This window comes from Acinonyx jubatus, chromosome D4, assembly GCF_027475565.1.
Source record: "Acinonyx jubatus isolate Ajub_Pintada_27869175 chromosome D4, VMU_Ajub_asm_v1.0, whole genome shotgun sequence".
NCBI classification, from domain to species: Eukaryota; Metazoa; Chordata; class Mammalia; order Carnivora; family Felidae; genus Acinonyx; species Acinonyx jubatus.
This window is the reverse complement of record NC_069391.1, coordinates 5,676,352-5,692,935: the sequence shown is the minus strand read 5'-3', so window position 1 is coordinate 5,692,935 and position 16,584 is coordinate 5,676,352. Positions and strand designations below refer to the sequence as shown.

The 16,584-nt window shown below is 50.1% G+C and overlaps 1 protein-coding gene across 5 annotated transcripts in view; it reads left to right on the top strand.

Moving 5' to 3' along the window:
• Nucleotides 1-16,584, top strand: part of FUBP3 (far upstream element binding protein 3) — a 122,293-nt gene that overhangs the window by 75,141 nt on the left and 30,568 nt on the right. For all 5 annotated transcript variants that reach the window (XM_053204503.1, XM_027035401.2, XM_027035400.2 and 2 more), the window contains one exon: nt 8,412-8,517. In XM_053204503.1, the coding sequence (XP_053060478.1) occupies nt 8,412-8,517 (106 nt within the window). The remainder of the gene's footprint in view (nt 1-8,411; nt 8,518-16,584) is intronic.

Here is a 16,584-nt window from a genome sequence, read left to right as displayed (position 1 = left end):
AACGCCAACGCTTAGAAACTAGAATGACGTCCAGTAAAACTTGAGATTTCTAGCTTTTCTGGAAAAAATCTGGCCACACCGCTCCCACATTCTGGAATGGCAGTACTCAGCAGGAGCCGAGTAGCAGCTGCCCTTTCACACGGGGCATCGGCTCTCTGGGTTGCCATTGGGATGCCTAGTCAACGAGTTGTTTTCTCCTCATCCCTTTCCAAATTGTGAGTCCATCTCTGCTTTTTATTTGAAATTTCTTTTTTTCTTTTAAAGGAAAGACTTTTTAAAAAAAAAAATGTCTTTGTTATTTGTTTTTGAGAGAGAGACAGAGCATGAGCAGGGGAGGTGCAGAGAGAGAGGGAGACACAGAATCCGAAGCAGGCTCCAGGCTCCGAGCTGTCGGCACAGAGCCCGACGCGGGGCTCGAACCCACAAACCGTGAGATCGTGACCGGAGCTGAAGTCGGACTTCACTGAGCTTAACCGACTGAGCCACCCAGGCACACCTTTATTTGAAATTTTTGTTTGTTTGTTTATTTTTGGGAGAGACAGAAACAGAATGAGGGTGGGTTGGGCAGAGAGAGGGAGGCACAGAATCCGAAGCAGGCTCCAGGCTCGAGCTGTCAGCACAGAGCCCGACGTGGGGCTCGAACTCACAAGCCGCGAGATCATGACCTGAGCCAAAGTCGGACACCTAACTGACTGAGCCACCCAGGCGCCCCCTTTATTTGAAATTTCTAATGGAAAGAATTGTGTATGGAGATTTCGGAGACCTGGGTCTCCCGCAAGTAGCTATGTGACCTCATGCTGGGTCAGCCATTCCCAACATTTGATCTACAGGCTGTTCATAGATCTTCCATGGGAAAGGGGTCATGGACAGATAACATTTGGGGAATACAGGGTTAAGTGAAGGTGAATTGACTTTTTACTGCCGGATTTCTCCGAACCTTTAATATGCTTGTGTGTATTAAGTCCTACAAGAGTTCAGGGTGTGCGTTGTAAATATCCTGAAGTTAATGTAATTTCATACTTTCTTTTCATAAAACCAAGTCATTCTACAGATCACGTTTCAGGAAATGTTAAGCTACATACTCTCAATAGTTCCTTCAAGCCTGCGAGTGTTCAGAGAGCTGACATCTAGCTGGAGCTGAAAAAAAATTGATCATATCTTTTGGTTCTTTTGCTTTGTATTATGTTATATCGGGCACCTATTCAGACTCCCCTTCTCCCCAGCTTCCTGTGCCACCCTTTTATTCTGTTAAGAATCACCTCTCTTGAAAATGTTTCGCATTTGGAGTTTTCTTATAAAGACGCTTGGGAAAGAATAGTTGATACTTCTCTTGGAGACATCATCTATACTTTGATCCTCACACCAGATGATAGCAAATCACTTGCAAGACTGAGTAGTGTTAATAAAAGTAGTGATGTGATTCGAATTGCCTGCCATTATTTGAGGATCTGCTGACTCCATGGGCCTCTTGCCTGGATGCTGGGCCAGCACAAAGATACGACAGCTTGCGGCTGGTTTCGTCTTCTTGTGGGCTCAGTCCTCCCCATGAGCAAGTGAAGTAGCCGGGACGAGGGTTCTCATTCTCATCGTGTATTTGACAATAATGAGCCAAAGGAAAATAGAGCAGTTTTCTCAAAGGCACGCAAAGAGTTAATGCCGTCGTTCTTGGGCCCACATTTTCTGCATTCTAAGGGCTTGGTTCCTTCACAGAGGTAGCTGGCGAATTTTCCATCTGAGACTTCAGAATCTGAACAAAGCATCGAAGGATGCTGGTGGAATTCACTGGGACGTAGGGTAGAAGGGGAATGGACCTACCCTCTTCAGGGCCTGCGCTGGAGGGTCCAGCTGGAGCGTTATTTCAGCTTAGGGCTTCACCTGGTCGTCTTAGCATTGTGGCTACCAGTGGGCTTCTCCAGATCTGCTTTCAATTTAGCAAGCCTTTGAGGGGTGCCTTCCATGTGGCGAGCACTTTGCTATGCATCAGGGGAGTTGTGCTTTACCTTCTGGGAGCAGGGGCCTTTTTAAGACTCTTGAAAACTTTGAACGTCACCACAGCAATATTTGAATAGTTTTGTGTGTAATTTCAGGAGGTTCGTGAATTCTCTAAAGCCAAGCCCTGAAGTTCTCAGTTAAAAAACCTTTGTCCTGGCGGTACTAAGAAGCTTGAGACAAGTCTGTTCCGAGAGCTCCCTATAGTGGGGAGACAATAGGACCAATAACTTTGTCAGTGAGTTACATTATTCAAGGGTAGTTTATAAAGTGCTTTGCAAACACAGAGAAGGGAGTATTCCATTCTGCCCCGATGTGGGTGGCAGGAGGTTGTCAGGAAAGCCACCACGAAGTGCTGTACCTTGTTTGGCCTATAGAATTCCTTGTTTCGGTTAATGCTAGTAAATAGGGCAGGATCAGCTGGGGCCCCATCTCATGACAACAATGGCCAGCATTCATGGAGCCCCTGTCGTGCTGGATGCCAGGCAAGGACTACCACATACGTTCTCTCATTTGATGGTTGCAAAACCCCAGGGGGTAGTACAGTAGCCACCCCCCCCCCCCCAATCCGCGGTTTTGCCTTCCAGAGTTTCAGTCACCCTTGGTCCGTCACAGTCCAGAAGCAGACGGTCCTCCTGACACGTTGTCAGGTCAGTAGTAGCCTAACGCTGCTCCACAACGCCTCCGTCACCCACCTCGTGTCACCACAAGTAGAGCGGGTCCAGTACGAGATACACCACGTTCACATAACTTTTGTTTTTACGGTATATTATACGGTTCCATTTTCCTTTTAGTTATCGTCCGTCTCTTGCGGTACGCAACTTGTGAGGTCAACTTTATTGTCACAGGCACGTGTGTAAAGGGAAAAACGGTAGACGTGGGGTTGGGTGCTGCCTGTGGTTTCAGGCCTCCAGAGTCTTGGGATGTATCCCCCGTGGCTAAGGGGGCGCTGCTGGGCCTGAAGTGCCTGTTAAGACTCCGGGTTCAGACCGTGTGAGTTCAGGTTCTGGTTCTGCCACTCGCCAGCTTAGTGACTGGACACACAATGTAACTTCTTCAAGTCTTCGTTTCTTCGTCTGGAAAATGGAGGTCTTTGATGGTGTAATAATTTTTTTTAATAGCTAATATTAGACGTTAGGAGGTCCCCCTTGGGAGGTGGGGGTAGGTAGTGACAGAAGGAGGTAATGAGGCAGACCTTGGGGTACCGGAAGGAGGTAATGAGGCAGACCTCAGGGGTGCCAGAAATGTTCTGTGTCTTGATCTTGACCCTAGGCCACAGGCATTTTAGGAAGCGGGCGTTCAACGAGCTGTAAACTTACGATCCGTGTCCTTCTCTATGTTATTATTATTATTCAATAAAATACTGGCGTTGTCCTGGGTGCTTTACATTGTTATTTCATTATCCTGGTGGATACAGTTCCAGGTAGACGCTCCCGATCCCACGGTAAGGAGAAGAGTAGCTACCCTGTAAGGTCCCCGTGAAGACGGAATGGGGGCACCATCAGGCACTTAGCAGGCGATAAGTCTGAGACACCTGCTGCTCTCCTTGGGACCGTCTTGGGTCGTGGGAAGTACCACTGGGACTTGACCCTGCACACCCTGACTCCAGAACCTGCCGTCTGGGACTTGGTCTTCGCCCTTGGGCTCCACTGCCTGGGTGACACGCCGTTTCTTCTTGCTGTGGGAAGCGGCAGCTTTCGGTCCAGCCCACGTATTCTCAGGGTCTGAGCGGGGTCACTCGGGACCGTGGGGCAGGGGTTCCCGAGAGGCAAGTTGGGTTCCTGCTCCCTGGCAGGTGGCGGGAGCTTGCAGCCTGTGCTTGCTGGGTCCGTGACCATCAGCAGCGGCTCTAGCATGAACACGGTGTGTGGATGACTGGGTCTTCAGGTGGCTTGGTCTGTTCCTGGTCGGTATAATGTTTTCCTTGTGAAGTGGAGGTAGTCACGGCTTCCCCTTTGGGCTTCCAAGGCGAGCTACTTGGATCATGAGCCTTGTCAGAGAGTTTTAGTCGCAGACGTGTGCCCTGGGGATCATTAATGGCTGTTTCCTAAGTTTAATGATTTGCATATCGCCTTCATGATTTCGCCATAACGCTGACCCCCTCGATGTTTACTTAGTATTTTTAAATCTTTTTAAAATTCAGACTTACTTAGAATATTTCTAAAAGGAAACTTAATCACTGTCAGAAGTGAAAAACTTTGCCGTGCGTGGAAGGTAACTAAGAAATATATATATATACAGAAGTTTAAAAACATTTATCCGTGCGTCTCCCAAATATGCCCGTGTACCTCTTTCTCTTAGGAAAACACTGGTTTAGTCTGTCCGTGCATTTTACAGGTGAGTACCCCCAAGGAGCAAGGCCGTTGGGGGTCGTACCCTGGAAGAGCTGGCTGGAAAGCCAGGACTCTTGACTGCCTCCCAGTTCAGCTCTCCCCCTCTCCTCATTGCCGCTAACTATTCAGAGTCGGGGTCACATGTGTGACGTTAATTAGTGTTTCATCTATAACGGTGCCTCAAATAGCACGTGCAGCAAGATAACTGATTTTCCTCCTTGCCTCCCTCCAAAAGAGGGGAGAAGGGGGTCGAGTGGTAAAAACAATCAGTAGCAAAGTCCCCTCAAGGTCAGGCTCTCTGATAAGCTCCGGACTGGCCTTGGTTTTGTTGGAATATCCTGGCTTCAGTGACTCTCTTATATTCTGGCCAGCACCAATATTAGCTGAGAATGTACCTCACCTCCCTTAAGCAGCTACCGGTCAACAGTCCGTTACGATGTGAGGAATTGCTTCAGCTCCGTGCCCTGGAAATCATTAGGTCTCAGGTCCTTGGGAAGTGAGAAATACTTGAGAAAGTCTTAGGCGGATGAAGCGGGGTGCCCAGCGCTGTGGTCGATAGCACAGACTAGAGCTGGGCAGGCCAGGCTTAAATACGGTGCCTCCGCTTATGAGATGTGTGACTTTGGGCAGAGCATTCAGCTTCTCTGAGCCTCGCTTTTCCTTGTTTTAAAATGGAAATCCTACCAGCCTCCTAGAGAATCGGGGAGAGGAACAAATGAGGTAGCGAATTTAAAATGGTCTTTGCCAAGTACCCAGCACATAAGTAAACACTAAGTTTTAACTCCTTATTTTAGTGGACATGTAAAATCATTTCTTGAAACAAGGTTGCATTTGTATGAAGGAAAGAGTTCCTTGTCTCTTTATAGAATGTTGTTATTTCTACAACGTATTGTCAGTGATATAATTGTATCTTGTATTGTCAAACTCCTGTTTAACATTGTTTAACCAAGAGTCCAAGTGCAGCCCATTGACTTCAGGGCTACCCCTCTTAACCAGTATTCTGTACTGCTTTTCTCTTAGTGGAAATTTCCCAAATTATAGATAACTGAAGTAAACATGACTTAAGAACAAATCTGAGAGCCTCAGCCTTTAATCAAATTCAGGAACAGGAAACTATTGTAACATTTTTAGCGTATCGGCTTTGGGAAAAAATGACATTCCGGCAACATGCGAAACCTAACCGTAGAAATTATAAGGAAGGCCAAAGACTCAGGAACACATTCTAGCTACTTTGGAAGGGAGGGAAAAGATCTGGAAGCTGAGAGTGTCCTCCGAAAGGAGCAGGGAACGTGCCTAATGTGTCGAGTTTATGTTTTGGGGTTCTGTGTGTGGGAGTGATTTAACATGCATGCTGTTGGGGGACTCCACTGAGAATCATGAGTCCTTGTACCCCTTTCTTTGTGTTTTGGGGTCATCTTCACTGTCTACTGGGAGCATTTGGGGCCATCTGTGAAAGCAACTGGGCCAGTAATCCCAAAAACCCCCACGTCAGTCGTTTGCCACTCGGTTTATTATGGCACATGCAAGGGTCTCCTTGGGGCACCAGCCACTGCAGTATCCTCGCCTTTTAACCCACCTGTTTTGCCAGCTGGGTCGTTCAAAGTAACATTTGGATCTTAAGTAGCCAACCTCCACAAGCTTATCCAAAACAAATACGGAAAGCAAGATTGGGAGTCCGTGGTAGAGGCAAGGTTTGTACAGTGTTTCGTTTGATAGCAAATGGCCTCTTGGATATAGGAGGTTGGGTTTCTAGCAGCAGTGTTAGTATTGTAATCAGTTATTTATAATACTGTGTTGTTTTTTTTTCAACGTTTATTTATTTTTGGGACAGAGAGAGACAGAGCATGAACGGGGGAGGGGCAGAGAGAGAGGGAGACTCAGAATTGGAAACAGGCTCCAGGCTCTGAGCCATCAGCCCAGAGCCTGACGCGGGGCTCGAACTCACAGACCGCGAGATCGTGACCTGGCTGAAGTCGGACGCTCAACCGACTGCGCCACCCAGGCGCCCCTATAATACTGTTTTTAAGCAAGCACTCATCCAGGGTGCCATCATCTCTAGCCTAGACAGGGGCCGGCAGACTTTTCCCTTTAAAGGTCCAAATAGTAAATGATATATACGGGCATCATACGCCACACGGTCTCCGCTCAGTTCCTCAACGCAGAATGCACGCGGCTGTATTCCAGTAAAACTTTCTTTACAAAAGCAGGTGGTTCACCAGCCATGCTTTGCTGACCCCTGACCTAGAATATCTCCTAAATGATCTTCTCACTCCCGTCTCCTTAGACGCTGTCTTCCTTGTCAAGGGGATCTTTTGAAAACGTAAATCAGCATGCTACTTCTACTCAGCCTTGCGGTTGCTTTCTGTCACCCTTCCTATAAAATCCAAGCCCTGGCGAGCCGGCCCTTGCCTGTGTCTTGGAACGCGTCCAGTTCTTTCTTCTCTAGTGACCTTGACCTCTCTCTCTTCTAGGCTCATACCTGCCAGGCAGGCTGGCTCCTGCCTCAGGGCCTTTGTACGGGCTGTTTTCTCTGCCTGGAATGCTCTTCCTCAGATTTTTGTATAGCCAACTGCTCATCAGATAGGCCTTAGATCCCATGATCTAAAGAGATCAGAGCAGCCTTCCCTGATCACCGTGTTTCAAGTAGCTCTCCTAAGCACTTCTCTTTAGCACAATTCACTATCTTCTCTTATTAGTATAATGCTTATCACCAGCTGAAATGATCGATTCTTGGTCAGCTCGCAGACCTCGTCACTCCCCACTGACTGCTGACACAGAGTAGGGGCCTGGTTATTCTCGTTGACCACAGTAACCCGGTGCCCGGAACAGAGCCCCGCACATAGTAGGCACTCGGCATTTGTTGGACAAGTTGCCTTATTTTAACAGCCGTGCTGTGAAGTGCTTTCTAGCATACAAAGCTCCTTTGTGTTGAGAGTGTGTTGGTAGCTTGCCCCAAAGTGTGCAGCTGCTGGTGGTACATCCAAAGGATCTCCTGCGGAGGGGAGAGGGGCTTGCCCAACACCACAGGGCTAGGAAGCCAGAGGGAGAGACCTGACCCCTGGATCCCTGACATCTGAGCCCTGCCTTGGGGTTTCAGTGTCATGCTTGTCTTTGGCTTTTTGTTTGTTTCAAGTCATTCATGTCGGTCGCAGAAGCTGGGCATATTGGGACAAGCCCAGAACTCCCACCGAAGACCCGCTGTGTGGGACAGCCCTTCCGTCTGCCCCTTAGTCCACCCCTACTTCTTAAGCTTAACTCAGGGACTAACATCGAGAGCAGTGGCTGTAAATATTCCTTTGATGACATGATAAAGAGCTGATTTATCAGGGAGATCCCGTTGAACTTTCCAATGAGAACAAAGTAGACGGAACTTTCTGCGCAGTGTTTGTTTCTGGGGAGAAACACTTCAATAGCTGTAGCATCATTTTTTTTTTTTTTAACTGATAATATTAAAAATCGAAATCGCTCTCCGAGGTCTCTCGCTTGGTCCAGCGCAGGAATCCTTCTGAGGTAGTTTGGACAGACAGCCGTGTTCCCCCCACCCCCCCCCCCCCCCGCCCCGCCCCGCCCCGCCCTCCTCCCTACTCGGACACTCCCAGTGGGGAGCGGCTTGCTGTTCTATGTTTGCAGCGATGACATCACCACTTAACAGGCGTTCAAGTTATGGGATGGATGTTTTCCTAACGCGCGGTCATGTTTGAGCAAACACAGCCTCTTAAACAGTACCGGGGGATTGGTTTCTTAAGGGAATCCTGCGACAAATAAAACCTTTTGAACAGAGTTCTTCATGTCGGCGGCCTGCCTGTTTTCTTCGAATGCAGCGTACCTGTATCTCAAGGGATGGCTTAGAAATACTGATTTGTAGAAGGCTGATGTGCAAAAGTATTTACTTCTAAAGACACATTGTTACTGAGGCCGAAAGAAGACTCAGTTAGCAATGAAAAGTGTCCTCGGTGACACTGCCTCGTGCTAATCTAGGTCGGGGGAGAAGCGGGGTAACACAGGCCTTTGAAGAGAGCTCTCTCGTCTTTCTCCCTCAAACGGAGCCCGGATTTGTTACTGAGTCTTTAAATCTGATTCTCTCTGTAGATTGCTGCTAAAATTGATTCAATTCCTCACTTGAATAATTCCACACCTCTAGTGGACCCCTCAGTGTATGGATACGGAGTCCAGAAACGGCCCTTGGATGACGGAGGTAAGTTGCGGGGAAACGTCTTTGCCTTTCAGATGGTAGCGAACCTGGCACTTAGGCCGGAGCCGCGTGTCGGCCTTTTCCACGACAGCTGCCGCCCGCGTCCTCCCGAGGAGGTGCGGTCGAGGGGACCGCCTGGGGTTGATGTTTCTCCGCGACTCTCCAGCCCTTGAGCTCTTAGTCGCCTTGATGATGCAAGAGTGCTTACAGCTGGGCTCGGAGGTAAAGACGAGGCCTTTGCGCATCAGTTCGGAAGTCACTCGACTGATTCGAGAGTTTTGTGTGACGTGGCCCTTCGTGCTTCCAACACGCGCGTGGGGGTTGAAGCTCCCACTCTTCTCCAAAGAAAAGCTAAGATTCGATGCCTGACTCTTAGGAAGCCTGTGGCTACATCCTGACCTTAGAGAAAGAGAAGGTGGGGGCGGGGGAGGGTGTGACCTTGCTTCGGTCGGCTCCCTTTTTCACCGTTCCCATTTTTGACAGGCTCTCTCTAGAAGCACCCATCTCTCATTCATTCCTGTGTTATTTGGTGGTTTGGTTCTGTACCCCACTTCAGCCCGCCAAAGAGTTTGAGACCAACGTGGAAGTGCCTGTCCCCGGCACCTCCGCGAAGAGTATCTATCAGATGGGTCTGTTCAGAGAACTTGGACCTTCTTGATCACATTGGGTGTCCTGCAAAGTAGGACTGGAAGAGGGAGTCTGAAGTTTACTAGGTTGTACACGAATATGCACGTAGTGGGTCAGCCAGTGTCTTCTCTGGCCTTCTGTCGGTCTGCATGCCTACCCAGCCATGTGTATGCACTTATTTCTATGTTGTCTTATTAGTGGAAAAAAATCAAGGTGTTCAATAGTATATACAGAGCAATTTCCTTTTCCAAAAAAGAAGCGTGTTTTGGTGTATGTAGAAAAAGTAATTTGGTGTGACTGATTTCTCCAGTGTCTTCCAAAAGGGGAGATTGCCATTGTTTTTATTTATTTATCTATTTATTTTTACTAAATGTAATTTATTGTCATATTGGTTTCCGTACAACACCCAGTGCTCATCCCAACAGGTGCCCTCCTCGGTGCCCATCAGCCATCGTTTTTAGGTGTTAAACATCTAAAGGTTACGTTGGTAACCTTTTTGGAATAATTGGATAGGTTCACGCTGGGAACTTTAATAATTTTTTTTTTCAACGTTTTTTATTTATTTTTGGGACAGAGAGAGACAGAGCATGAACGGGGGAGGGGCAGAGAGGGAGGGAGACACAGAATCGGAAACAGGCTCCAGGCTCCGAGCCATCAGCCCAGAGCCTGACGCGGGGCTCGAACTCACAGTCCGCGAGATCGTGACCTGGCTGACGTCGGACGCTTAACCGACTGCGCCACCCAGGCGCCCCAACGCTGGGAACTTTATAAGGGGGCTGTGGCTTATTTTGGTGTAAAAGTTCCTTTCTGCTTAAACTTCTTTGTGTTTTTTTTTTTTTTTTAAGTTTATTTTGAGAAGGAGAGCACGAGTGGGGGAGGAACAGAGAGAGGGAGAGAGAGAATCCCAAGCAGGCTCTGCACCGTCAGCACAGAGCTCATTGTGGGGTTCGAACTCCCGAACCGTGAGATCATGGCCTGAGCTGAAGTCGGACACTCAACCGAGTAAGCCACGCAGGCGCCCCGTGTTTTTGTTTTTTAAAGTTTACTTAATTTTGAGAGAGAAAGAGCATGCGAGTGGGGGAGAGGCAGGGAGAGAGGGAGAGAGCAAGAATCCCAAGCGGGCCCCCACACTGCCAGTGCAGAGCCCAACGTGGGGCTTGAACCCACAAACTGTGAGATCATGACCTGAGCCAAAATCAGGAGAGACGCTGGACTGACTAAGCCACCGAGGCACCCCAAGATACTGTTTATGAATATACACCCAGGCAAGGTCTACCCCATTGGAACTAGGTGACCATTTATTTATTTATTTATTTATTTATTTATTAAAAAAAATTTTTTTTTAACGTTTATTTATTTTGGGGACAGAAAGAGACAGAGCATGAATGGGGGAGGGGCAGAGAGAGAGGGAGACACAGAATCGGAAGCAGGCTCCAGGCTCTGAGCCATCAGCCCAGAGCCCGACGCGGGGCTCGAACTCACGAACCGCGAGATCGTGACCTGAGCTGAAGTCGGACGCTCAACCGACTGAGCCATCCAGGCGCCCCCTAGGTGACCATTTAAAAAAAATTTTTTTATGTTTATTTTTGAGAGAGAGTCAGAGCGTGAGCGGGGGAGGGGCAGGGAGAGGGAGACACAGACTCTGAAGCAGGCTCCAGGCTCTGAACTGACAGCACAGAGCCAGACGTGGGTCTCGAACCCACGAACTGCGAGATCATGACCTGAGCCGAAGTCGGACGCTCAACCGACTGAGCCACCCAGGCGCCCGGTGACCATTTTAAATGGCTGCTCCAAAACGGTCCCCTGTGATCTTGTTTGGCTGGTGCTAGTGATTTCTTAGGCCAAATATGACTGATGGCGTTTTCTGCAGTTTCGCCTTCGTGAAAAGCTCTGATGCGAAGTAACCATTTTCCCTTCTCAGGGCAATCGTGCTTCACCTCTTCTTACAGGACGTCAATACAAAAATAAAACTGAGTTGTCTGGCTCTGAGCACACGCCCCAGTAATGGACAGTCCAGTCTCCCCGGCCCACTGTTTCCAGAAATCACGATCAATACCTTTCACCGCGCTCTGCCTTGCCTGCACCCGCCACGTGGTGGGCAAGTGCAAACTGTGTGCACAGAGTAGGCAGTCACTGTGTCCTTTGCATAAAGAGCGCCGAGGTATTTGCAAATGAAACCACTGTCCCCTGGCAGACTTTCTTCTCCTGTTAACCCGCTGGACACCCATTTCAAAGAAATTTGTAAAGGCTGCTGAGTTTGTTGACGAAGAGCAGGCAGGTGCAGCTGGTGAGTCCAGAATCTCACTTGGATGCTGCCGCTGTGTAAGGTCACTTCTTGTTTTGAGGACGATAAGTTTTTCCGTGTCTGCCTTTGCGGGATTGAGTCCTTGGAATCAGAAAACGAACATGGTTTCTCTTCTTCTTCCTTCTGAACACGAAGCCTGTTACAGTAGGGACGAACCTTCCCGTATCGAACCTTCCCGTATCGGGCCAGCTGTCCGTCTTACGTAACACACTGTGTGTGAAGAACCAGAAACTTCCCCCAGGCTTTTTACATTGGGCAGGACGGCTTGGTAGTTAATCCTCTTCTGCTGAGCACCTTCCAAACAACAGAATTAGGCCAATTGTTTTCCTCCAGCTCAGCTCTCCACCTGTGGCATTTGCTGTTGAGGTTAGAGAGAACGCTGGGAGTTGGGGGCAGGTTCAGAGCACGCCGAGATTGTCTTCTGAGGAGGGTGGCAAGGTCACTAGGCCAGTTCTCTTCTCTTGGATAAATGAGTTCGGTGAACGAACAGGACCCGTCAAGGAAGGTGATGTTCGTGGTGACTGGACAGCTTTCTCGAAGGGTCATGGCTGTACCATCTGTGCGACGAGAGTGTAGGAGAGCAGAGACGAACACCGAGCAGGAATTGCCACACTTTTTTTTTTTTTTTTCTGAGCAACAAAGATTTCCAAAGGGCTTGCTTGCAGTTTTTTGTTTGTTTGGTTTGGCTTGATTTTTTTTTTTTTTTGGACAGAAGTTCACCAGATCACTTCTTTGGCAACATGAACCCTCTACCTTTCCCGGGAAGCCGGGTTCTTTAACCTTTGGGGGTTAAAGCTCAGTCCCCTAGAGGCTTTTGGAGGTGTGGCTTGGGCGTGTTTAAAAGTGCTTCAACCCGGAAGTCAGGCGGAGAGCCTCGGCGGAAGGTTTAGGCAGGGCCTTGAGATTTGCAAACAGGTGTATGCATAGGAGCGCGAAAACGAGTCACCTAAGGGACGAGACTTGGTCTTGTTGTAGGAAGGGACCGGGGCAGTTGTGTCCAGGGCGGTTTGAGCTTGTCGGGCCACGGCTGTGTGAGCCCACTCAAGAGGGGTCGGAGCCTGGCTTCCAGAGCCTGCCCTCCGCTCGGCTCAGGTCAGGCTCAGGTCATCGTACCTCTCCACATCTTCAGTCAGCACCCACACCTCCTAGTTTCTGGCAGGTGCACCCTGCCAGCTCGGGACTCTTCCTGCTGCTCTCTGTGTGACAGCTTTTCTATCCAGTGCCTTCTCCCTGCTACCCCCGAGGCCACTTGGCTGGAGCCAGTCTGACCAGTTCCACTCCTCTGTTCTAAGACCTGTGGCAGCTTCCGCTACCCTGGGGGTCCCGCCCTTCCCTGCCTGCCCTTCTACCGGCTTCCCCATCCTTGCCGCAGGTCCTGTCTCTTGTCTTCGCTCTTCCTGAAACCCATCCCCCCGCCCAGCGCTTTACCTTAGTGAAGAATCTTTACCTTATCCAAGTCCCAGTCAGTCCTTGGGTCTCAGAAGTGATGGGACATCCTTCCAGGGACCCGTTTTGACTCCCTTCAGTGCCTCGCCAGGTGCTCCCTAGCTTCTTTATCTTCTCTTGGCCCCTGTTCCCCTCCCCCCCGCTTCCCCCTTTCCACACACCCGTCACACTGCTCTGAAGTCCTAAACCGGTGTCCCCTCCCCAGGGCACACGTCTGCAGACACCAGGCGCTTCTGCCGAACTCTGCAGGCTACGACCATGGAGACGGGCTCTTTCTTCCTCACCTCCCTTATGTAGTTGGTGGATAAGTGTAGTAGGTGGGTGGTTGGTGGATAAAACACGTGATGCTTCACTTCTTCCTTTTCAGGTCCAAGATGAGCGCTTAGAACATTTTATGGAAAGCAAGCTCCAAATCGAAGAGAGTAGTATTAGCTAAGAGATTTGAGAGGTGCAGATTTACTCAGATTCGGGGGTTGGCATAACTTTTCTTAAAGGACCATTCGGGGAAGGGGCGCCCGTGTAGCTCAGTCGGTTCAGCATCCAGCTGTCGATCAGCTCATGATCCCACAGTCCGTAAGATGGTTGTTCTTTCAAAATTAAACATTTTTTTTCTTTTCCCCCAAAAGGACCATCCGGTAAATTGCTTTAGACTTTCAAGCCATATGGGCTCTGTCCGACCTACTCAGCTCTGCCATCAGAGCTTAAAAGTAGCTCTGGATGTCCAGGAGCATGGCTGTGCAGCTGGCCCTCGGGCCCTCGGTGTCTTTGAGGTTTATGTACTCTTGTCCTAGATAGTACTGTACTTTTTCTTTTTTGTTAAGCTTATTTATGTATTTAGAGAGAGAGAGAGAGAGCGCGCGCGCATGAGAGGGGAGGGGCAGAGAGAGAGAGAGGGGGAGAGAGAGAATCCCCAGCAGGCTGCACACTGTCAGTACAGAACCCGACATGGGGTTCGAACTCATGACACATGAGATCATGACCTGAGCCGAAATGAAGAGTCAGACGCTTAACGGGCTGAGCCATCCGGGCGTCCCCAGTGCCATACTTTCTCACGTTATCATGCTGGTGTTCTTGGGGTGCGAAGGTAGAATTTTTGGGTGTGCTCTCACATGAACCACTTACAGGAAGACTGAGACGGAGCGTCTCTGTGGCCCTGGCTGAGTTTTGTGTTTGCACGTGTGGCCCAGGACAAAGAGGAGGGAGAAACAAGACTGAGGAGGAAAGATCTGTTCAAACCCAGACTTGGCGAGCAGGAAGAGGGATGAGAGGCGGCAGTCAGTGCTGGGGCGCGGGAGGCCCAGGGTTCCTGCTGCCGGGGGGCATGGGCGTGTGGGCCACTGTGCACGGCCCGCACCACCGGCCTGCACCGCCTCTGGCAGGAGCCGGCGGGGACCAGGGTGTCTGCTTTGGAAAGAGAGAAACTGAATCTCAGACATGCCCGCTGGTACTGTCCCCAAAGCCCACGCCCCACCGTAGTGCCTGAGGCCTGGGGGGCGGGGTGGGGATCAAGAGTGTCCAGTAGTGGTTGGTCTTCCAGCAGGGGGAGTGAAGACTCCCCGGGGTGAGGTGGGCGGGGTTGGCCCTCAGGGAGCCCTTTCCAGCTCCTCCCCTCGTGGGCACCCTCTTCCCTAATACGCACCCCTCTGAGAATTGTGTCTGCGCCGGAGACCCCGTGCCCTTCTCCTTTCCGTGTCCCCGGTCACATTTCCCCTCGGTTTACGGAGGCACGTCACCGTCCCCGGGTGCCTCAAGAGGCAGGAGTCCAGATTTCTGGACAGGGATTCCCAGGGCGACAAAGCATGAGAATCCTCCTAAGACACACTGATGGGGAAGCATCTGATTTTGGTTCTATTCAGGTAGCAACTTCCGGCAGAGGCTCAGGCGGTCCCCTCCTCCCCTCCATTCACCCACCCGTTTTAGGATTAGAATTGAGAAGTGAGTGGTAGTCATGGGTGCATAAAAACATGTAGGTGTGAGTTGGAAAGAGGAAGCGAGACTTGTTTTCTTTCCTGGCAAAGGATGGTCTGACTGGTTCGACAGTTGGCTTAGCCGACTGGGTACGACACAGTAGATCGGCATCGTCCACAGGAATGAATGAATCTGTGGCGTCGACGACCGAAGCTCGTACACGGGATTTTAGATGTCACGTTGAAAGGGGATTTATAGCTGTTCAAAATCCTTCTAGGAAATGGGTGACCCAGCCTGGCCCTCTACCCTGGCCGGGTGCAAGAACCACCCAAGGAGCTTTTAAAAGCACGTCTGATGGCACAGCCTCTTTAGAGAATGTACAGAACTCAGCACGCACGTTGTCATTCAGCACACAGCTACACCAGTTTGTCTTCCAGAGACAAAAACCTGTCGCGGCTTTATTCGTAACAGCTCAGATTTCCTTCAGCAGGTGAATGGTTAACAAAATGGCACATGCGTGCCAGAGAACGCTCCTCAGCAGTGAAAGGAATAAACTCTTCATACACTCGGCAGCCTGGATGAATCTCCAGGTAATTCAGCTGGATGAAGGAAGCCGATCCCAAAAGGTTGCATACCGTGTGATCCCATTTATATCACGTTTCTGGGATGGAGAATAGATGAGTGATGGCCAGCGTTTAGAGATGGCGGGGTGGGGAGGCCCCTGTATAGAGTAAGGAAAGAGCACTACTGGAAGGAACCCTGAAGCCCGGATTCCCTTTCGTGTAGATAAGGATACCGATGTCTGGAGAAGCGGTTTGCCCCAGGGCAGATGCCCCAGAAGTGCCAGAAGGAGGACTTGAACCTGAATCTCTGTCTCCTGTGCCATGATGGTGCATGCCTGCAAAGGGGAGTTCCAAAGTGGGAGAGCAGGCTGTGAATCCCAGTTCTGCCGTGTGTTAACTGTGTGAGTTTGGGCAGGTTGCCCAGCCTCTCCGAGCCTCTGTTTCCTCACCTGTGAGATGGAGACGATACCCACCTCGTGAGGTTATCCTAAGGATTATAACAAGTTCCTTTTGAACTTTTAAAACACTGCTCACAGTATTTCCATCCGAACCAGTTAGCACACGCACGTTAAAACCCGTGTAGCTGAAATAAAAGGCTTTATGGAATACGTACCCTTACTGTATATCATACGCTGTTTTTTTATCTTCATTTTTAACAAAGCTGCTCGTGATCCCCAACATTGAGTTCATGGCCACCGGTTTAAACGAAAATAAGGCCTAGTGCTCCAAACATGTATCACAGACTTGTTTTTCCTTGGGTCGGACAGTGGGTAGGTGCTTGGACTGTGGAGGGGTGCCGGTGGGGTTCCCGGCACCCCCACAGGCGTGGAGACTAGGTCAGGTTACTGCTCACCCAGAGCTTTCTCCTGCCCTCCTAAGACTCTGCTTCTTGAGGGCCAAGGTGGCCTGGTGCACCGTGTTACCCTGGGACTGGCCCAGTGCCTGGGCCAGAGAGGCCTGACCTGGAGCACAGCTTCGGGAGCACAGACCGTGACCTGGGCCCTTCACCTTCTGTCGGTAGACGAGGCCTGCTGAGAAAGCGTCTGCCCCCCTGGGCTCTTGTAGGCCTGAGTGGACTCAGCGGGTGAGGCACCTACAAGAGTGGGCTCCCCAAAGCAGATTAGCCTGCAAGTGGGGGCGCCCTTATTGAGAGGAGCTTGGGGGAGCTTGGGTTCGCTCTCACCTTTTACAAATGACAATTTGCAAAAAGTCCTGAGGGAT